At 40.8% G+C, this 21,756-nt stretch overlaps 1 protein-coding gene across 2 annotated transcripts; it reads right to left on the bottom strand.

The window, feature by feature from the left end:
• Positions 1-2,053: 2,053 nt before the first annotated feature.
• Positions 2,054-21,189, bottom strand: FEZ2 (fasciculation and elongation protein zeta 2). Of its 2 annotated transcripts, XM_088666524.1 has the most exons (9): positions 20,705-21,189; positions 18,041-18,149; positions 17,025-17,141; positions 16,522-16,666; positions 15,180-15,448; positions 11,974-12,054; positions 7,881-7,956; positions 5,248-5,313; positions 2,054-2,986 (listed from the first exon to the last, which is right to left on the bottom strand). In XM_088666524.1, exons 1-9 carry the CDS (start codon positions 20,977-20,979, stop codon positions 2,970-2,972), a joined length of 1,155 nt encoding a protein of 384 aa, XP_088522650.1. In that variant the 5' UTR covers positions 20,980-21,189; the 3' UTR covers positions 2,054-2,969. The 2 variants fall into 2 exon arrangements, with proteins under 2 accessions (XP_088522650.1, XP_034964188.1); XM_035108297.3 differs by lacking the exon at positions 11,974-12,054.
• Between the last annotated feature and the right edge of the window lie 567 nt (positions 21,190-21,756).

Genomic DNA, 21,756 nt, shown 5'->3' with positions numbered 1-21,756 from the left:
ATCTCCAAGTCTTCCATTCATACACGTAAACATGTGGTATTGACCTAAATGTAGAATAGTACAACTAGAAGAGACCTTGAAGATCACCAGTCCTCTGCAATGACAGGATTTATTTGATTTAAACAGCCCCTCACAGATAATATGGCCAATTCTTCTTTTAAAACTGCCACAGTAAGTAGACTGAAATGTCCATAAAGTTAGACGTCTGTTGCTGTCTCATGCAGCCTGCTTTTCTAGACTATGCAAGAAACAGAAAGAAGACCCGACTATGACCTTTTTAAATGGAGCGTCAACGAAAATCAGTGGGCTGGATCCTGAGAATAACAAGCAGAAGAATAATCTGAAGGGGACTTGCATTCCCCCCCTCAAACCATCTCCAGAGGGTTGGGAGCGTCTCCTGAATGACATTGAATTGGGGGGGCGGTTTACTGGGGCAGGGGTGAGGAAACGGGCCAAAATCAGGATGAGACGCATTGTGCAAATACAACACAACTACCAAAATACAGGACAGACACCACCAATCTATATAAGATTAGCAGCAAAAATTCTATATACAAAATAGTGAGGTGAAAAAGAGAAGTATCTAATTGAAGATACTGGCACCTCATACTAGGTGAATTTGCAACCTCCATCTGCAAAGTCACCTCCATCTGATAGGTGAAAAGGGATTTATAAGAAGCTGCATCTATGATTTTCTCAGATACTAAATATAACCTTAAACTAAAAGCATATACAAATTTAGCAAGATAATTTAGGGGAGAAATCCCTACTAACGCTAATTATAATGACAATTATAACTATAGCAATACATGTTTATTTTTGTTATTTATTTTTGTTCTACTGGTTTAATTGCCTTAAACAGTCCATTGTCTATTGTTCCCATCTGTTAATACTGTGTCAATATTGTTTTCTGGTCCTTGGCCTAGTGATTTGACTTTTTGAAAAAGAATGCAACATTCTACATCCAGTAATCAGAGTTAGTCTCTTTCAAACCAGCTTTGCTGGCAAGCAGCCATTGGCCTCTGTAACATGTCATAAATAAATTTAGATAGATATGCTTAATATGCAATGGACAGGGCTTCAGTATTATTATTATTATTTTCTGTACCAAAATCACTGTACACAATGGCGCCACACTGAGGAGTATGGGACATACACACCCTGAATTAATTTTCATTACTTCTGGAGGGTATATGGAAACTTACCGGATGGTTTGTGCCCAGGTGTACCACATCTATATATAAACTGAAAGTCAGTAGAACTTGGAAACTGCAGGTTAAAATCCATCACAAACACTGTTGCTAAGCACGCAAGCTGCTACCCTCTCAACTAGCTGCTATTTCCAGCTGTCATGAAATATCCTGTGCATGGAGGAATTTGATCTGGAGGTGGCAAAGATATATATCGCTGTGGAGAGATTAGCATCCCAGAGGAAAAGTCATAACTTCCTGTTCAGAGAGAGAGATAACGTGAAATCTTCTCAGCTGCAAAATGAATCTGAGATTAGCAGAAGTCCATAAAGATAGGATACCCTTGATAAAAAGAATTTCCTTCTGCCAACCCTCAGACTATATTTCTTTCTTTACCTCTACCCAGAGTATACATTGGAGCTGCTGTGATGTGGCTACGTTTGATAAAGGATGAAAGATTGAACCTGCATAGGTGTTCCTAGGAACAGGGTAACTACCTGTTTTAGTATTAGATACACCATCAGATAACTTGTGTATTGGGTCACATTCTTGATATTTCAGGAAACAGAAGGCTGCAGCAAGTTGCACAGGATAAACAATCCTGAAGTGAATGCTTTTTTACAGCCAGTTTTTTTAGCACGCTCATCTCTTAAGCTATTGCTCTTTCCTGTCTGCAGTTTTAAGGATCCTTTGTAGCTGCTGAGACACTTGAAAACTTGGTGAGATTTCTATTCTGTTGCTATTGCCAAAGTCCCACCTTTGAGAGGAGCTAGTATGTTATGCACCGTAAGCAAAAGAAGTGCAGTGGGCAGACATTGTGCTGCGATACATAAATAAATCCAAATAACAACAGGACAACAGCGTCTTTTTAAAAATGTTCATTAATATACTGCAGCATATAAAATGTTATACTATGACCAAACATTTAACATGTGGACTAAAAAGCACAATAGCAGCAAGATATCCATATTCAACTACATTAATTTAAATAATTAAAATACTGAGCACAATATTAATGAGACAATAATTTGAAACCAATCAATCAGGAAGATTTCCCATGCAAGGCTGACTGTGGTCTTTCACACATCCCATTCATTTCCATGGGGCTTGCGGAGAGTAACTTCCTGATGAATTGTAATCTCATTAAGCGAGCCAACCAGTAATGGAAAAATGATACCCTACCTCTTTTGACTTCTGCAGAGTGCTGAAAAATGGATGAGAATCGGTAAACAGTAACACTACACACAACAATACTTCTTTTTAACTCTTACATTAAAAAAAAAAAGTTCAGTGCTAGTTCCCATATCACTATTCTAGAGTCTCCAATTAAGAACTTCAGTCGAATTTTGCAGTGCAGGTTCAGCTTTTGAGCCATTTTACACATTTAATGCAATAACCTATTGCAGATATTATTAAAGTTCCATTTAATGTAATAGGTTTTTATTTACACTAAAGTTTCTTGTTCTTCCACAGACTCAGATTGTTGTGGAGGATAATTACATGCCGTGTGTGTTTGTAAAAAATACTGTTTAAAAAGCCAAAACAATGCATGTGGATAAAACTGTACAGCATTTGTTCTCTGCTCAAATACATCACACTTGAGTGGAAAAAAAATATGGATGAATTCTACATACTCTGGAGGACTCACTCCAGGATTCAAGAGTCCAAGCAGGCAATGAAAATAGTAAATACATGAGAACACAGGGCCAAACTGAAAGGCTTTGAACAACCTTTGTCACAGGAATTAGCCTGGCTGCCTTTCACCAAACACAGCTCTCTTCATGTAGGGCACAAAACTGGAAAAGAACAAAGATATATGCATATAGGTATTTTTGGATTGGCTCGGCCCCAAACAGTGTCAGTTATGAGCTAATAAAACTAGAATGCTGAGATCTCTATTCTAAAAGCGTTACCAAATTCACAGGAAGCAATTGCTATGCATAATGAATATGGACCTCATTCCCCCATCACACAAACAAAACAAATCCATAAAGGAACACACACTACCATCAACTAATTACTTACAGAAATGAGTTAAATAGAAGGTCATGTCTTGGGTGACACAGAATAATTCTTTTAAAAAGTAATTGTACTGGATATCTAGCAGATCTCTCAGATACTCTATGCAGCAACAATGAAAGAATAACTCCGATGCAAAGTGTACTCTCTCCACTGACAGATTACAGCGGGAGTCAAGACATGTCCTTTACATATTCCTCATTCCTGCTTCAGAGCTAAAAGACACAAACCTCAGAGCAATCCAGCTTTCAAACCAATGCTAGCACAACACAAAAGCAAATGAAGAAGTAAGGTTTTAAGGTTATCAAAAGAGGAAAAAGTGCATATTTCTTCAGTACCATGAACATTTTGTGCTAATCTTAAAACAGTGTTTTATTAAGAAAACCTTTACCCTGCAGGTAATAAAAGTAGTGTTAAAATCCCGTTTTAATTCAAAAGATTGGAAACAAAAACCCAAAGGTCAAAACCACACCAAATATATATATATATTCTTTGATAGCGCACAAACGTTCTCGTGTGTTCTTTTCCACCCATAAGTCAACCTAATGGGATTCTTGGCTGAATCTGCAACAGTGTACTCAACCAGGAAGGTGAGCAATTTCTCCCTCTTGCTAGGAGAAACCTAGATGTTTGGGCAATCATGTGAATGTTCAACACTTTTTACACAAAGCTTGACATGGGAAAAGAGGTGTGTAACCCTTTTCCTTTCCAACCTTGTTGCATGCCAGAGCTTTAAGCAATTTTCTTTGTGGTTCCTCTGCTGCTGCTGCTTTTTGCCATTGGTTTTCAGTATACCGCCTACTGCCTATATTGCACCAGGTATGTGAACAGCATTGCATTGTTGTACTTGTTTTTTTTGACAAGTCAAATGATAAAGACAAAATGGATTTTCTAAAAACCGGCTTAATGGGTTGTTGTTTTTTATTCAGCTGCAAGTTATCACCCTAATAATAATAATAATAATAATAATTTATTATTATTTATACCCTGCCCATCTGGCTGGGTTTCCCCAGCCACTCTGGGCGGCTTCCAACAGAAAAATGAAATAAAATAATCTATTAAACATTTAAAGCCTCCCTAAACAGGGCTGCCTTCAGATGTCTTCTAAAAATCTGGTAGCTGTTTTTCTCTTTGACATCTGATGGGAAGGCGTTCCACAGGGCGGGCGCCACCACCGAGACGGCCCTCTGCCTGGTTCCCTGCAACTTGGCTTAGAACTAACCTTAGAAATCATTTTCTAAAAAATCCTCATACTACGGAAAGGTTTCTTCACAGTTGACTCATAACTTGCACGCATTTAACTTGTGTGATTGCCGATTTATGTGCTTGGTCGCCAGCCCACACACAAATTAAACATACGCAAGGTGGAGAGTTTAAAATACCACTTTGAAACACTGCACAGGTAGAACAGAACACTGCTTTTCTCTCAGCTTCTAGAAGAAGACCAGGTAAACAGTTAATGAGGAATATGTAATAATTCTCTAGAACCTTCTCAAACATTGCATAGGTCTCATGAAGACATGAACAACATAGCTTTTAGTGCTGGCATATTTCATGAGAGTAGCTTTTCCATGTGGCAAGCTGTTTACAACCCGTATAAAATACTGGTGTGAGGAAGTGTTTCTTCCAGCAACACTCACAAGGGAGTGTTGCCCTTTGAACCATTTCCAAAACACAGGCAAATGACTTTTAAGTCTCTGCATCCAATGTTTAATCTCCACATCTCAGAGCTCTCTCCCTCTATGGGTCTTCACCTGCTCCATTCGTGAAGCCAGCCAAGTGTTTTGATTTATATACTATTTCAAATTCACAACTCACACCCTTCCTCTCTAAAGGGACCCCAGGGCAGCTCACAATAATTATATTACATAAAACAATTTTTTAAAACACTGTAACAGACACCAATTAAAATTAGTAATGAAAAGGCTTTATGAAATTATTGGCCAAAAGTGTGAATGGATAAACGTCTTGAAATGTAGAAATATTTCACTCTCTACAAATTAACATTAAAAATAAAAAAGATGCATGACTAGCTCACCCTTCAAAATGTAGTCTGTTAATAAGCTTGGCACTTTCTCACTGTCTTCTTTCATGGCATGAAGAACTGTAAAACGTGGAGAAGATGATCAGTGGAAGAATCACCAACTTAGTCAATATAAACATGACATTTAGAGCAGTGCTTCCCAAACCTTTTTAACACAAACTACTGGAAAATTGCAGAGGGTCTTGGCGGACCATTTAATGATTTTTCTGCCTGTTGTAATTGCAATGCACTATGCTAGAGAGGGTGTGATTTTTAACTGTATTTTCACAGGCATGTAGTCGACTAACTAAAAGAAGTGCAGTGACAACTGTTTAGAAACCCTTCATTAGAGCAACTGTACTGAAGGTTATTGTGCACATTATTTCTCCCCCCTACTTTCATCCAAGTCAGCCATGGATAAGAACATTAAACAACCATAGCTTTAATCAAATGTATGTCCCCCCAACAAAGTGGACTGCTCTATTAATTTTTAATAATAGGGTTCATTTTCCATGATAGCACTACTTGCCTGGCCACCCCACAAATGTCCCCCAAGTTCTCAGGGTACAAGGGCAGGGGTGCCTAGCTGCAGCATTGGAAGCTGGCGTCTTTAGCGTTGTGCTCCATGGTCAGCAAGTGGTAGATAGCTCACTTCATGGCTGCTTTGTCCTCAATGCACCAAAATAATTATTTCTCAAGTGCATTCAAAGCAACCCCTGCCCACAACAGGTCTAGAAAGCAACAGATGCTGGTAATTTGGTAAACTGGCCACTTGTGCCAACCTGCCAAGTGGCAAGGATAATTTTACTATTTCCCTTTCGGATCAATATATGTGAATCAATGTTCAGCGCTGTATCTGGATTTTCTGCTGGAGAGGGAGAGATGAGAATCTACCCTAGAAGAAAAACTATCTTAATGGAACTTTTTGGACATGTTTTCTGCTTACTGAAATATAAAATTCAATGTGTTGAGATCAAACACAACCTTTTGTCAATTTCTAGAAGCCTCAGTTGAAAAACAAACAGATTAATATCTGCAATTAATCATTTAGTGCCTTCATAAAAGAATAAGAAGGATTTATATGTGGTGCCAAAAAGATGGTTCCTAAGATCCTTCTACAATAGTAGCCATTATCCACTTTGGTTGTTCAAACCACCACTTACTTTTTAAGAAAGAACTCTTGGAATGTAAAAGACATTCATGCCTACAGGGTTTTAACTCATGGCTATGGAACACTGAACCCACTACAAATGCAGTAAGAACTTGAGTAGGCAAGTGCCTCCATTTTCCAAGAAAGCAAGCTGCAACTAGGAAGCTGCTCAAAGAGTCAGAAGCACTTGTGTGGTGTGACGAATTCAAAAATGTGTTTAAGAATTTGGAAGATTAAAAAAAAGTTGGTTAAGACATAAGCCTCTGAAAGTATTTTTTGAATGAATTCAAAAACTTTAAACATAATATAGCATTCTGAATCTAAGCACAGTTACTCTGTTAAATCATTCAATACAATTTATTCAGACCGTCCAATAATGGCAAAAAGCCTGCTGTTTACAGTATCTGGACTATTTACAAATAGGGACACTGATTCTTTGATAATGCATCTTGCCGCTAACCAAAAAGGTGGCTTTCTTAAATTCTATACAAAAATGCACAGGGAACAAAAATTTCTCTTGCGGGAAGTTTACAACTCAAGTGTTGCCAAACTATCCACATCAGCCAGCCTTCTCTGATTTCTTTTTTTAAAACCAATCATTTTATAATTAAAAGTTCACTAGACAGAGGAGTCAAATAATGGGCACCTTTTATGAAGGACATATCCCAACCTCCTTAATATTTAAGAGTAAATATGTAGAATTATACTTGATTGTAGCACATTTACTGTTTCGTTCTGAAATATTTGTATACCAACAGCTAAGAGTCTAGTGCTCTAAATAAATGTTTTGAGGCCTGCCACACAGTGTTAGCAGGGAGAGTCAGGAAGTCTGTTACTGAGTCAAGAATAAAGTCACAGCTAGACAGTGGAAAACAATACCGTTAACTCTTTAGACAAAACTCTGAACTGCTTATGAATGGAGAAAGGGATAGTTCTTCATTACTATGGCTGTGACTCTTCCCAAGTACTTGATAGGGAAAAACAATCTGGAGAAGAAATGTTTCAGGAGAATCGGACAACTATTATTTACTTGTAAGTTACTGCTACCTTGTGATGCAGACAACGAACCTGAAGAAATTTGGCTAATCGTATTATGTACCTGAACTTCCTGGCTGTTTAAAGCTAAACAGTAGAAGTTAGTTCTACCAATTTCAGAATATTAATGCATATCTGAGCTGGGGAATAACACTGATTTCACTGAAAGATGCAGGAAGGGTACAACATTTTAAATACAGTAAGTCATTCATTTGATCTACGTGCCATAGGGCAGTAAGTGACCTCTCTGGGTAACATGAACAAGCATATGGCTGCTGATCAACTCCAGGCATTTTTTAGTTATTTCAAATTTTAGAACATAAAATGCTTGCTTGCTTGGCCTTCTAATGCAATTTTCCTCCAATGATACACTGGGAGATGTGCAACCCAACTGACTCTTCTGGACATCTGAAAAAATAATATAGAATTTGACTTTTTAAAGTAGTCACTGTTACATACTTACTTTTTGTTAATGTCTGGAGATCTTCAACTGATGGAGGTCCACTTTTCTTCTCGTAAGGAATAACTGTTGTCAGGTACTGCCAAATGAATGCAATGATTACTAAATAGCATCAGTGATTCTGGGCACAACTTAAGTTTACAGTCATGTGATAAATATATCTCATAATGTACAAACCAGATCTGTTAAATTCTATCTAAACACACTGAAGCCAATGGAATTTATTCTAGAAAGCAACAAAATGATGTGTGTCAATGCAGTGTGTCAAAATTTATCTTAAATTCCATAAATACTGTTTACAAGGTAGCATCCAAGGGTGTCTATTCCCTCACTGATGGAAATAATTTGTTTGCAGAATGAGGACAGAAACAATTTCTGGTGATTCCGCAAAGAAGATTTGATGGAGACAAAATGCCGAAAATTGTTTCGCTCTCTCATTCTTCGTTCTGACAGATTCCTTATGCCAATGGACACTGTTGGATATGACACATTGTAGTTAGCCAAACTCTTCCTTTTAGAAGTTTTCTGCACTGTAAGGTAGTTATAATGGGATAGTACACACAACATTTTATTTTTGCATTTGATAACCTGGACAACCAAATGTAAACCCACAGATCTTTTAAATGCCAATAATAAAGAATAGTTACTATATTATGTTCAGGAATTGTCTGCTCGATCTTTCCATCATTAATATACTGTGGGGGGGGGTGGAGGTGACTCCATGGAATGCCTTGCTGCATGAATTGTGAAACGAGTCAGTGTAACCAACTGACCAGCATCCGGACCAAGGAACACACCCAAATATGTTTGGATGAGTGAAATCGCTGCCCAATTGTATTGAACAACCCTTATTTGCTTTCACTTTGTGGGCATAGCCCATTTTGCTTGGAAAGGCATCTCTGAAGCTAGATATTCTTTTCCACTGCAGCTGCTTTGTGCTGCTGACGAAGCAAGCTGCTTTCAATCAGCATTCTGTCTCTAGTTCTTCAGCATTTTTCCTTTGGTGGCATGTTTAATTATTGCCACACAGAAGTTTGTAGTAGTAGTAATAGTAATGAAAATAGTAGCAGCAGCAGCAGTAGTAATGTCTTATGGCAGACACTACTCAAGTCTTTCCAGATATGTATTTCAACTTTAAACACAGTTGTTCCCAATACATGGGCTTACATTATCCACATCTGAATTTAGTTCACATTGGTTTGAATAAATAGACAGATTTCAGAAAACTGAACGTGTTTCTTTTGAAACTTTTACTGGCAATATCTTTTTGCTTCATAATTTCAAATTTGGCATTCATTGGGTTTTTTTTTGTAGAGTCTCAAACCCAAAACTGAACTCACTGGGATTTCTGAAATAAAGAAGCCCTCCTTGCCAATAGGTCACAAAGCAATATGCAGAGCTGTACCCATGCAAATAACATTTTAAAACTCTTTCAACCATTGAAACCAATTGACTTTTTGCCCATGGCAACATACACAGAGTATTCCTCCCCATGGTAAGAATATAATAAATAGCATAATCCTATACAAGTTTATTCACAGAATCATAGCACTGTAGAGGTGGAAGGGACCACGAGGGTTATCTTGCCCAACCCCCTGCAATGCAGGACTCTTTTGCCCAATGTGGAGCTCAAACCCATACCTCTGAGATAAAGAGTCTCATGCTCTACTGACTGAGCTATATGCAAGTCCTGCTATGTTCAACCACTTATTCCCCTGTAAGTGTGTTCAGGACTGAAACCTAAATGACTTGAGAAGCTGCTGCCTGAGGCAGAATACCTTAGTCTGAAAAGAAGCAATATGCATTTTAAAATTCTAGAAAAAGAAATATGCATGTTAGCATCTCTGTATCTGGGATAGAGAGCTATCAAACTAGTAAAATACTTATTTTGCAAACTACAGAGGCAGTTACAGGTAGGTAGCCGTGTTGGTCTGCTGTAGTTGAAACAAAATAAAAAAATTCCTTCCAGTAGCACCTTAGAGACCAACTAAGTTTGTCATTGGTATGAGCTTTTGTGTGCATGCACACTTCTTCAGATACACTGAGGCAGTGCCCAATTAATGTGCATAGTAAATATACCTTTCGATGAACTTCTAAAACAATGTTAAAGGTTCCGACAGCAAACAATATTGGAGACCCAAAACCATGCTCAGCAAATGTCACACAGCCCCTCCTTTCAAAACTCTATGCACACCGAAAGTTGATACAAACTTTGCTCCAGTTCGGAGACTGATAAGTAGTACATGGTGGGCTTTTGCACCCACAGAGTTCTCTGCCAATAAGTTGGGCATTTATTTCAACAGAAGGACTTAATTTGCAAGCACCAAGTTGAACAGAGATCTATGCATCTGCAGGAGCTCAGTGTGCAAACGGATTGTATTCGTCTAGTATAAGGAATACCACGGAAGCACTGGTAGGGATTGCTCGGAATGGGCTCCACTGGGGACACTGGCAACATACACAGAAGTCCAAAAGACCCCAGCTCAATCCTTTCAGCTCCATGGCCTTCTTCTGGACTTAGTAGATTGCAAACCACTCTAACCAACTGAGCTATCCAACCTGACCCAATAGAATTATAGTTGGGAGGGCCATCCAGCTCAGTTAATTAAAGTGTGGTGGACGCCAAGGTTGCGAGTTCGATCCCCGTAAGGGACAGCTGTGTGCTCCGACATTGCAGGGGTTGGACTAGATGATCCTCAGGTTCCCTTCCAACTCTATGATTGTATGCAGCTGCCCCATACAGGGATTGAACATCCAACCTTGTTTTTATCAGCACCACACTGCTCTTCTATCTTCCATATTCTTTAGGCACCCAGGATTTAAAGAGTTCTCAACCCTAATGTTCCCAGCCTCTCTTCAGGACTCTCCAAGATGAGGGCTGCTCAAAATTAGATGTTACCCTCTCCTAATCCTATTGTCACTACTCACTCCAGTGTTTATGCTAAGTGGTGCTAACCGCAAAGAGAAGCTGTCCAATGATTTTAATATTGTTAAAAAGATAACTACAGACTATGAAATACATACATAGGAAGTTACGGTACCTTGTCTTATACCATCTCAGAATTATTTTTGTTACCTATATTTAAAGCCTGTACAAATATAGAAGTACATGTTCTATTTGAGATTTTTAAAATGAGAGTGTTTAGTAAAAAAAAAGGTGTGTCTTGTCTTTTAAACAATTTGATCCTCATGAAAATTTGCATAGCAGCAGTAGCTGTGGGTCTTATCTAAAACAAATAAAAGCCAGCCAAAATCACATACACACCTAGTACTTACAGGTCATTTGTGTCAATACTATACAGTGGCAGTTTTTGAACACTACTCTATATACACACATCTTCAATAAAACCACATAACTGTAGAGTTGGAAGGTACCCCTAGGGTCATCTAGTCCACCCCCTGATTATGGTAAGATTGTATAGACATACCTTTTTAATACTATATTACAGTCTAGCAATCTGACATTGGGATATAAAACATAATAATAATAAATTGTTTGGAGAGAAAAAAAGTATTGAATTATTTATGGTGTTTAATTTCTCTTCAGATTGCGCATTACACATATATTTGCTTAAAATAAAATAAAAAAATTGTCCAAGGAAATACGTGATGCTTTAGAATCCATAATAAAGAGGCTTTAAACATATTGGAAGTTGCTAGACTTATTTACTATACTGTATACTATTTTCGTGCATTTCTTTCTTCTTGTGCTGAAGTATTTAAGCTGACATGACCTTCTACTGCTGATTTCTTATGCATGCAGTTCATTCCAAGTATGTATTATGCTGATGCCTATATTTTATTTTCAGAGGTTAAATGAACCCTAGAGGGAAATTGTTCATTTGCTGCAATTTTTCTGTGCATATCAAGGCTTGTCTGCTCTTTAACTACCAAGGAAAGAAAACCTTTGCAAACAAATCATAGCCTTGAAGGCAGAGAAGACGCGAGTAAGCATGCTAATATCGCCTCCGCCCTCCAGTAATCACTTGTAGTCTGAAAATGCTACCGCTGCCAGCTTTTTAAGGCCTTGATTTATATAAAGACAGAAAGGATAGCACAAGGAAAAAAACCAAAGCGTCAGAGGATAGCCCAGCACCTGTTTTTCTCCACCTGAGTTTCCAAACGTTTGACGGAAGCCATTCTGAATAACATTTGAGATCCCTTCCATGCTGAAGCGCTATAGGGAGCAAGAACATGGCAGGAGGGAAAAGGGAAGGGAGAACAGAAAAATTTAAAAGCTATTAGTTAGGATTTACTAAAGATGCAAGCAAGGTAAATGACAGAGACAAGCTGTTAGGAATGAATAAATGCAACTGCAGTTTAAGCAGAGAAAAACCTACTTTTTCAATATTTAGTTCTTTAGCAAAAGAAAACTATAGAATTTAGAAATAGGACCATCGGTACAATTTTATAAACACAGGCCTGATACCAAAGTGTCTTCTACATGAATTATGTGAGATGCTAAATGTCATAGAACAGACTTGTTTGCAGCCACAGCCTAAAGCTTCAGACACCTGATGTTTGCCCACCTGTCAAACTAACCTGTGGAGGGTTCACTACCGTCTTTCTCATATTATAAGACATGTCTTATATTTATTTTTTCCTCAAAAAAACACACTATGACTTATTTTCAAGGGATGTCTTATTTTTTTCCTCCTCCTCCTGCCGCGGCTGGCATTGCTGCTGCGCCTATCACTATGTCTTATTTTCGGGGTATGGCTTATATTCCTTGAATGCTTAAAAATCCTGCTATGGCTTATTTTATGGGTATGTCTTAAAATATGAGAAACAGGGTACTTCTAGATCTGGCCCTCTGGATAGATCCAGTTGCTCACCCTTGCTATAGTAGCTATTCTTTTACTTTACTTACACCAACCATTAAATTAATATGCAGCATGTCGAATAAAGAAGAAGACTTAAAACCTAAGATATAAAAAACTTATACTCAGTTGTCCCAATGAGCATGTCACACGTAAAAACAAGTCCCGCAGGTAAGTCACCTTCTTGACTGGATCCCTTTGCATTTAAAAGGGTGCTGTGTGTATAGCACATGTGAATGTACGTGGAGAAGATTGGTACTGGGTAAGGTCTGCATGTGTATCCCCTAACATGCTTTGACGACAGTGGCAGTCACTTGTTTGTATTCTACCTTTCTCTGTTTTGACCTCCCCACTGACACAAAAAAGTAATTGATGATTGCAACATGAATAAAACCAACCATCTTCTTTGACTGGTGAATGCCAAGCATTATTCTCACGCAGTGGCATGTGCGCAGCCCAAAACTGTGCAGGTGCACCGGGACCATTGAATTTGCTTAACACATCAGCTTAGTTTCTATTTTACGACCCACAGGTGGGAAATCTCAGGCCTCTCTATTTGGCAGTTGGAACTTTCCCTAGGCCACACCACACACTGGCCCTGCTTCGCATCCCATGTGTTTAGCTGAAATGTACACTTGAGCACTGATAATTCCTCCTGCTTTTCCTAATGGAGGATAGAGAAGGGTATGCAAATGTGATTAAAAACTAGCTTACTATACAAATATAACATTTATATTAATCGTTTCACCTCCAGCTCCACCCTCTAATGGAATGTGGCCCTCAAGCTGAAAAAGTCCCGCCCCCGCTTGTGCCAAACCCAATTGTTTTGTATACCAGATGTTCTCCATCTCGTAGAGCATTTTTAGTTCCAGCATCCTTTGCAGCCAGACTGCAGCTGGAAATCCTTCCATTGCAAAGAGCACCCATCTCAAAACTACTCTTGCCTCAGCTAAAGAGGGGAGCAGAAAGAGGAGTTGCATACCAACAGACCTTTTTCCTACAAAGAGCAGCATAAAGAGGTTGCAAAAGGGAGGGTGGCATTTAGGGGCAGCTCACGGCTGTCCTTCTGCATCTCCTCAAGCCCCTCTCAAAGATAAGCAGGCCACAAGGCCCTGTGCAATGGCAGAACCTCTCTCATCCTTTGTACCACTTGCCATTAGGACCACTTTTTGAACTTGGATACTGTACTCAAGTAAAAAGACATGCAGACTGCATCACACATAAATGGTACATATGATACATGTGAACAAAAGCAGAGAAAAAGACTATGCCTCAGAAGCATCACTAGGGTTCAACTAGAAACTCCTTGATGCTCTACCACATGATGTTTGAGCATCTGTATACTTCTCTCTGGAGCCGACTGACCTTTAAAATCACAGTCACTTTATGGTACATGTTCCTATTCCTCCTAACATTAACAAAGCTTATGACTAACCAATCTCCTGGCAATACAGAGTCTATTAATGCTGTTATTTATGCATTTACTATTAAAAGTGCTCTGTCCTTTTTATGGCAACATTATTTATACATGAAGTCCTTCATAAATATCTTTCATTAAACACTTACTCCCTAGTTTTTTCTTGTTTCTTTTTGCTTTTTTTAAAATGAAAGTATAATGCCTCAAGGCAAAGCTTACTTGACACTACAGCACAATCCTACTAAGCACAGATCTTACTAAAATCTGTGGCAGGATCTTTCTGGTCCCCCAAAGTCCCTGACATTAAAAGGATGCCAGCATCTTTAAGTCGTAGTGTACCTGGGAAAGTGTTTTGAGGGGCCTCTGCATGCTGATGACAACACAGGCAAAATGACATGTGATTCCTGAGCAACTGGAGGAGACAGAGGCTTGAGTAGGACATAGAAGACATACAGAATAGAGAAAAAAGAAGGCTAATGAAAGGAGATGGGGTATGTGGAAAACTTTATATGACAAAGGGTATGTATGCTATTGCAATGACAGTTACTGAAATCTGTCCAATAGTTCTGCATCCTTGTGCACAACTTAACTTCTGTTCCATTTCTGTAATCACTCTAATGAAAAATTACTACCAAGACTTCGGAATTCTAAATTTTAGATTGAAAGGTTTCCATCACTTTCTGAATTTCCAGGGCAGTATCATTCCTCTTTACTCCTTACAAGTTGCTCAAGCAGGTAAAACAAAGCATGTGTGCATTCCCTAGAACAGAGTAAGTGCAGTGTTTATCCATAAGGAGTACAACTTCTCTGTATTTGACTACTAAATTGTTGTACTATTGCAAGGATTAGTACTATGTTGAATAGAACCCACTGTAAATGTATAACTGTTACAGTTTGATGAAGTCATGGTTGCCAATCAGAAGCTATGAGTTTCCCCAATAATGGCAACCAGAAAGACAGGAGCTCTATATACTTTAAGAAGTAAGACGTAGATAGAAAGTGATCAACTAGAATTAAAATTCTAATGTGGTTTATATATACAGACACAAAGGACAATATTCTTACTGTTCCAGGCATATGACCCCTCTCTTGTTTGCCATTCTGAGGACTGCCATTTTTCAGTTTCTTTTTCTTCTTTGCCATTTCCTTCTGTTCTCTTTGTTTGTTTTGTACTTCAATAAGGACAGAGATGAAGCTGTTCTTTACTTCCTTCTCAAATTCCAGCTCATCTCGTAGTGCCAACTGCTGTACTAGCTCCTCAGAGTAGTCCTTGATAGCGGTCTCAATCTCTTCTAACAGATCATTTAATTCTGTCACAGATAGATTTTTCACACCTGCTTTCGAAACAGAGCAAAAAATTATGTTGCGTATAATAATGCATATCAAAAGCAGCATGGATCCAATACTTTGCTCCTAACAAATGCACCCAAAGAGCAATAGCTGCCAAATCTATGAACTTATGATGAAACACTCTTCTGCAACTGCAACTCACTTCATATATGACGGTGCATATCAGGGGCGGACAAACTATCACCTTCCAAGTGTTGTTGGACTACTTGCACAATCCCTGACTATTAACCAGAAGAACTGAAATGCTATTTTCAAGAGGTGTCACCAGTTTTAAGGACAACATGTACATTTGTCTTACTCAATAGCTGCCTATAGGAGGAGAAAGCCTCCTATCAGGATGGGGCAGAAAAACATTTAGTTATCCTGGATAACTAAAATTCCTCAAGACTTTATTTCTACAGAGAATTACAGACATGTACATAACCCAATACAGTCTGCTTCCACTTCCACTTGGCCTTATCTGTGGACAACATGATAGCAAAACTACCAAGAGAAAGATAGGCAAACATCATAAATCGAAACATGGTAAATCAGATATTCAACATTCTATAATGGAATATACTTTGGGGGGGATATAACCTTTGGGTAAATGAGGCAAACTTCTGTATGTTACACAAACTGGGATTTGCTTTAAAAAGTTTCCTTATAATATTTATTATATCCAGATGGAGATCAGTGCCATGCAGCCATTAGCCTTTGCAGCCAAAACCCTGTTATGTGAAGATGGCATTGCAGTACATTGGAGCATAAAGGTCTTCAGAAGAATCCCAGCTCATTGCAAACTATTCCATAATCAGGCAAGTTCCAAACAAAGCAAAAAGAATCCTGACAAAATGCAGGAAAGTGTTCTGGAAAATGTTTTCTTTTGACAGATCAGAAACAACTCCTTGGCTTCATATGACTTATTGTTCTGACCTCTTCAGACAAATCATGCAATTAAGGCATCTAATGGAAATCATGCCTAACTGCCTGTATAGAAGTGAAATGCTCTTTCAAACAGCGAACAGTTTGTAAGAGGAGGAAATCAAAGGCAAAATACAGCAGAAGGATTCCTTACGTTCTTCATAATTGTGGTTTGTACTAGATCTCTTAAGCGTTTGAATTTCCTGGGACAGTAAGGACAAGCGGTCTGACTGGGTTGGTGTTTCTTCATCATCTGGATCTGGAGATTCCTGCATCATTTCCTCTATTTCTTCAATCACCTTTCAAAGTAAACACACAAACACAGAGTTATGGAATATCAAAGACACAACGTAACATTCAGGGCTGGTTTTCAAAACTTAACGATAACTTTCTAAGCATTTCCCTTGAATATAAAATATTGTCATATGAGGCAAATCTTCTCCTGATATTTCATTTGTGTCTTTTTATGGGAAGCAAGCATACTTGTAAATCCAAACAAAATTACAATATGATAGCAAAGGCTGGACTTTGGGTTACCTTCCTGCATTCCTATAGTTTGTCTCCCAAGTGTATTTAGTATTTCTTCCATTAGAGAGATAATAAGCTTAATAACAAGGTGCAGTTATCAAAGATGCATGGGTGCTTTCCATTCTTTACCTGCTCAGCTGTGAAGAGCGGTTCTTCATTGATGCAGGAAACTATAATAGAATGCATGTCTAGTTGCTCTCTCAGCTCTTCATCATCTGATAAGTCAAGGTTCATGTTGTCATTAACCTATATAACAAAAAAGGAGTAATAAAATCATTATAAAAAGCATCAAGACATTATGTGCCAAATCCGAACTATTGTTTTTGGATCCTAAATCCTTCCAAGAAATATGTGATCACTTTAAACCAGGCATCCCCAAACTGCGGCCCTCCAGATTTTTGGCCTACAACTCCCATGATCCCTAGCTAACAGGACCAGTGGCCAGGGATGATGGGAATTGTAGTCCAAAACAACTGGAGGGCCGAAGTTTGGAGATGCCTGCTTTAAACCAAAGGCAATCCTAAACCCACTGACCCCACAACTCCAACAAACTTACTTTTCAGTAAACATGGATAGGATTGCACTGCAAAGCAGTGGAAGCAAAACAAAACAACTAGGTCAGAACAACAACTTTAGCCCAAAATTAGAGGCAAAATTGCTTTTAGCTGTAACCAAAGAAGTGATTTTCCGATTTGGACATACACTAAATAAGGTATGGTTTATGTGCATGGACATATATATACACGGTTCAGTATGTTAATATGTTGTAAGTCGCTTTAAGATTTTTCAAAAAAGCGATGAACAAATAAAAACAAGCTGCCACTAACTAAAATAGAACTTACATAACCCACTGCTCATCCACAGTACAAAGAAAAAAGAAAAAAAGGATGGGTGCTGAAAATATACAACTCAAGTGTCAAAAGACCAAGGGCAAAGAGGTAAATACATTGACTCTAATTTCTAATCATAGAAATTTGGCAGATATATTTTTTAAGAGGCAACCTCAAGATGGAAACAGAATGTTGAGAATTTTATGTCAAAAGTTCCTTCATTTGACAAATGATGCAATGACATTGTGGTTATGTGCCACAGCATAAAGCATTCTAGAGAAAGCTGTTCAGAAAGTATTGTAGGCGTGTACTTACTCCCTTTTCAGAAAGATTCAGTGTTGGCAAATGCAGTGCTCTAGTGTGTGAAGACTTCCAGTCAACTGGCATTACATTACCGTAATTATCTGTCAGAGCATTCCAAATTCTGAGGAGGGGAAATAAAGAAATTATATTTTAGCCTTCAAGCTCTACACCAACTACTATATTGAATCTGACAAATATACTGAGCAACACTGTGGTTTTAAAAATGCATTAACCAGGTGAATCCCACATTGGTTCCAAAATCAAACATTTTGGAACTACATACATAACAATAAAAATGAATCTCTCAAATAAGATGGGATGGCCCTAACCCAGGCACCCCCAAACTGCGGCCCTCCAGATGTTTTGGACTACAATTCCCATCATCCCTGACCACTGATCCTCTTAGCTAGGGATCATGGGAGTTGTAGGCCAAAACATCTGGGGGGCCACAGTTTGGGGGTGCCTGCCCCAACCCACCCTTACTTGTAAGCTGTGGCCCAGATGGTAATACTCATTCCTACCCCCCACCCTTAGGTAAATAAAGAGCCATATCCAGCCAGTTCAATGGGACCCAGATGGATTTCATGATGCACATTTGTAATGCCTATGTGTCCATGGAAGTATATTTGCTTCTGCATGTGGATTTCCGTTGCTGGGATGGAGTGATTACTTTTAAGGTAATAACATAAAGGTAAAGGTACCCCTAACCATTAGGTCCAGTCGCGGATGACTCTGGGGTTGTGGTACTCATCTCGCTCTATAGGCCGAGGGAGCCGGCGCTTGTCCGGAGACAGCTTCCAGGTCATGCGGCCAGCATGACTAAGCCGCTTCTGGCGAAACCAGAGCAGTGCACAGAAACACCGTTTACCTTCCCGCCGGAGCGGTACCTATTTATCTACTTGCACTTTGACGTGCTTTCAAACTGCTAGGTTGGCAGGAGCTGGGACCAAACAACGGGAGCTCACCCCGTCGCAGGGATTCAAACCACAGACCTTCTGATCGGCAAGCCCTAGGCTCTGTGGTTTAGACCACAGCACCACCCACGTCCCTATGGTATTAACATAAAGGTAAAGGTAAAGGGACCCCTGACCATTAGGTCCAGTTGTGACCGACTCTGGGGTTGCGCGCTCATCTCGCATTATTGGCCGAGGGAGCTGGCATATAGCTTCCAGGTCATGTGGCCAGCATGACAAAGCCGCTTCTGGCAAACCAGAGAAGCACATGGAAACGCCGTTTACCTTCCCGCTGTAGCAGTTCCTATTTATCTACTTGCATTTGGATGTGCTTTCGAACTGCTAGGTTAGCAGGAGCTGGGACCAAGCAACGGGAGCTCACCCCGTCACAGGGATTTGAAACGCCGACCTTCTGATCAGCAAGCCCTAGGCTCAGTGGTTTAATCACAGCGCCACCTGGGTCCCATGGTATTAACATAGATACGTGAATAACAGCAGCAATCAGTTTTGCATGCACAGAGGCAAGAATCTAACAATTGCCTTGCTTGGTTAGACTGTATCTAGTCCAGCACTCTTGTCTGTAACAGTGGTCAAATCATATTTCTCTGGGAAGCTCACCAGCAAGTCAGCAACACAAATAGCTGACTTGTTTTTTGTCTTCAGTAACTGGACTGTGTTGTCTGGGTTCACGAGGGCTCTGAAGATATTCCTCAAAGGCGTATTACTTTTGGGGCAACCCAGAGAATATGTGTTCATAAACAGAGAATCTAATCTGAGAGGATTAACTGTATTGGAACACAAATCAGAGCAGATGACAAACTTGTGCTTGCTAAGAAGTAAACAACATAAAAGATGAAGTCAAAGTTCCACAGACTTTAAAGAGAAACCTCTAGTGAGCAAGATGTTTTAAGAGCACTGACAAGCTCCTTCTCAAATATTATGGTTTAGAAGCGACAAATCATGTCTGTATGGAAGCTTCCCGTGCCTGAGGCTGCAATATTTTGACCAAGAATAAGCCCCATTGAATGCAGCGAGTAAACATACAGAGCCAACACGTCTTCTGGGACTGGACGGTTTTGTAAAGGGCCTCTCCTTAAATAAACCGAAGAGCAGTTTTCTGCCCACAAATAGTTCTCCTTCCACCAGACAGAGAAGTCCCCGCTCTAAACTGGAAGCCGGTTCTGGGGGGACTAGAAAAAGCTTGCCTGCGTGCGTGGCCGAGTCCTGACGTACTAAAGAAGCTTCATAGAATGGCAGAGTTGGAAGGGACCCCGCGGGTCATCTAGTCCAACCCTCGGCACACGCAAGCTGGCACGATACCTACAGGAAACCACTCTGAGCTTCCGAGCAACCCACCCTGACGAGCAAAAGGCAAGGCCGCCGAGCTCGCCGAATGCTGCCCAACCAATTCTACTGTTGCATTCCGACATCTTCCTCAAGGGCCTCGGGGACCGCGCAGTGCTGGGGAATGCAGAGGGAGGCGGAGCTCCCTTCCGTCTCCTCGAGGGGGCGATTCTGCGCTCCCAGCAGCCCATTCATCCCCAACCAGCAGCTCTTCGCGGGGAGAAGCCTCTCAGGGCCGACGCTCCCCCAGGGCGTTAATATTTGCCCCCTCCAACTGTGCACCCCGTCCCGAAAAGGCGACACCGGGCTAGGGGGGCGGACCCGTCACGCACACCCCCTCCCCCGAAGGAAGGGTCCCCAGCCCGGCCCGGGCACTCACTCGTCTTCGTGCAGCGCGCTCTGGTCGCTGAGAGGCCGCGGCGGGACCCGCGCTTCCCCTTCGGCGCAGCTCGGCGGCGGCGGCGCCTGGAAGCAGAGCGGCAGCTGGGCCGCCAGGTCGTTGCCTCCTCCTCCTCCGCCGCCGCCCCAAGAGCCGCCTTCCCGACACGCCGCCGGGGCCTCCGGGCAGCCGCTCTCCTCAGCCGGGGGCTGGAAGCCCGAGAAGTCCTGCCAGTCCCCGGCAGGGTCCCGTTGCGAGGCCGCCGCCGCCGCCATAGCCGACGACGCAGCGACTGAGAGGAGAGAGGCCGGCCGGGCCCGGCCTGCGCGTGCTCGCCGCCTCGCCTCCGCCCCGGCACTCCGCAGCGCGCGCTCCCGGTTTGCCCGGGCGGAGGGGCGCCCCGTTAAGGAGGGAGGCCGCGGCCGCCCATCGCTTGCACCGACAACATTGAGATCTTGGCCTCTTGGTTTGGGAAGCTTCGCGATAGGCAGTAGTTGGGTGACCCGGAAGCCAGCCCCGCATTGTTGGCCGCGGCTTTGCTCCCTGAGTTTATCCACCCTCCTCTAGAATTGCAGCCTCTTTGAAGTTAAGAGCTAGCCAAGTGCCGCCGTAAACCACACCTGTGCCCGGTGCGAACCGTATTCCGCCTCCATTGCTACCTATCACTACCTGCTTCAATTAGAACAACAGATTTTGAATTGGATTTAAACAAGAAGAGTTACACCAGGGGCCGCCGCATTTGGGGTGGGTTGGGCTGCAGTTGTTAGCTGCTGTCATGTTTTCATAGGAAGTGAGTGTGCGGCACTTTTTAAAGGAAAGGGTGCCATTGCACATGTGCAGAGTGCTGCTGTCTCCACACTTTCTCTAAAATAAGGGGGGATGGATTATTTTTGCGCATCTACCGACATCTTCCAGGCAAGAGCACACAATTATGACAAGAGCGAACAAGGTTTACTCCATAACTCTTATTTAGAAATTTAGTTGTTCCATGTAAGTTTTAAAATGCATGTATCGATTTCACTGACCAGTGCCAGAACTCTAAACATAGTACA

This window comes from Zootoca vivipara, chromosome 3 (genome assembly GCF_965207765.1).
Source record: "Zootoca vivipara chromosome 3, rZooViv2.hap1.1, whole genome shotgun sequence".
In the NCBI taxonomy this organism is placed as follows: domain Eukaryota; kingdom Metazoa; phylum Chordata; class Lepidosauria; order Squamata; family Lacertidae; genus Zootoca; species Zootoca vivipara.
Note: the sequence above shows the minus strand (reverse complement) of the source record. Positions and strands in the feature narration are given on the sequence as shown.

What these genes read in the sequence shown, in the direction of transcription:
- FEZ2 (XM_088666524.1), bottom strand. Translation starts at nt 20,979, where the DNA reads ATGGCGGCGGCGGCGGCCTCGCAACGGGACCCTGCCGGGGACTGGCAG. An exon ending in TGAATCTTTCTGAAAAGGGA is followed by an intron (nt 17,142 to 18,040) that starts GTAAGTACACGC and finishes TTTGTTATATAG; the next exon opens with GTTAATGACAACATGAACCT. An exon ending in ACTCAGGTGGAGAAAAACAG is followed by an intron (nt 7,957 to 11,973) that starts GTGCTGGGCTAT and finishes TTCATTTGGCAG; the next exon opens with TACCTGACAACAGTTATTCC.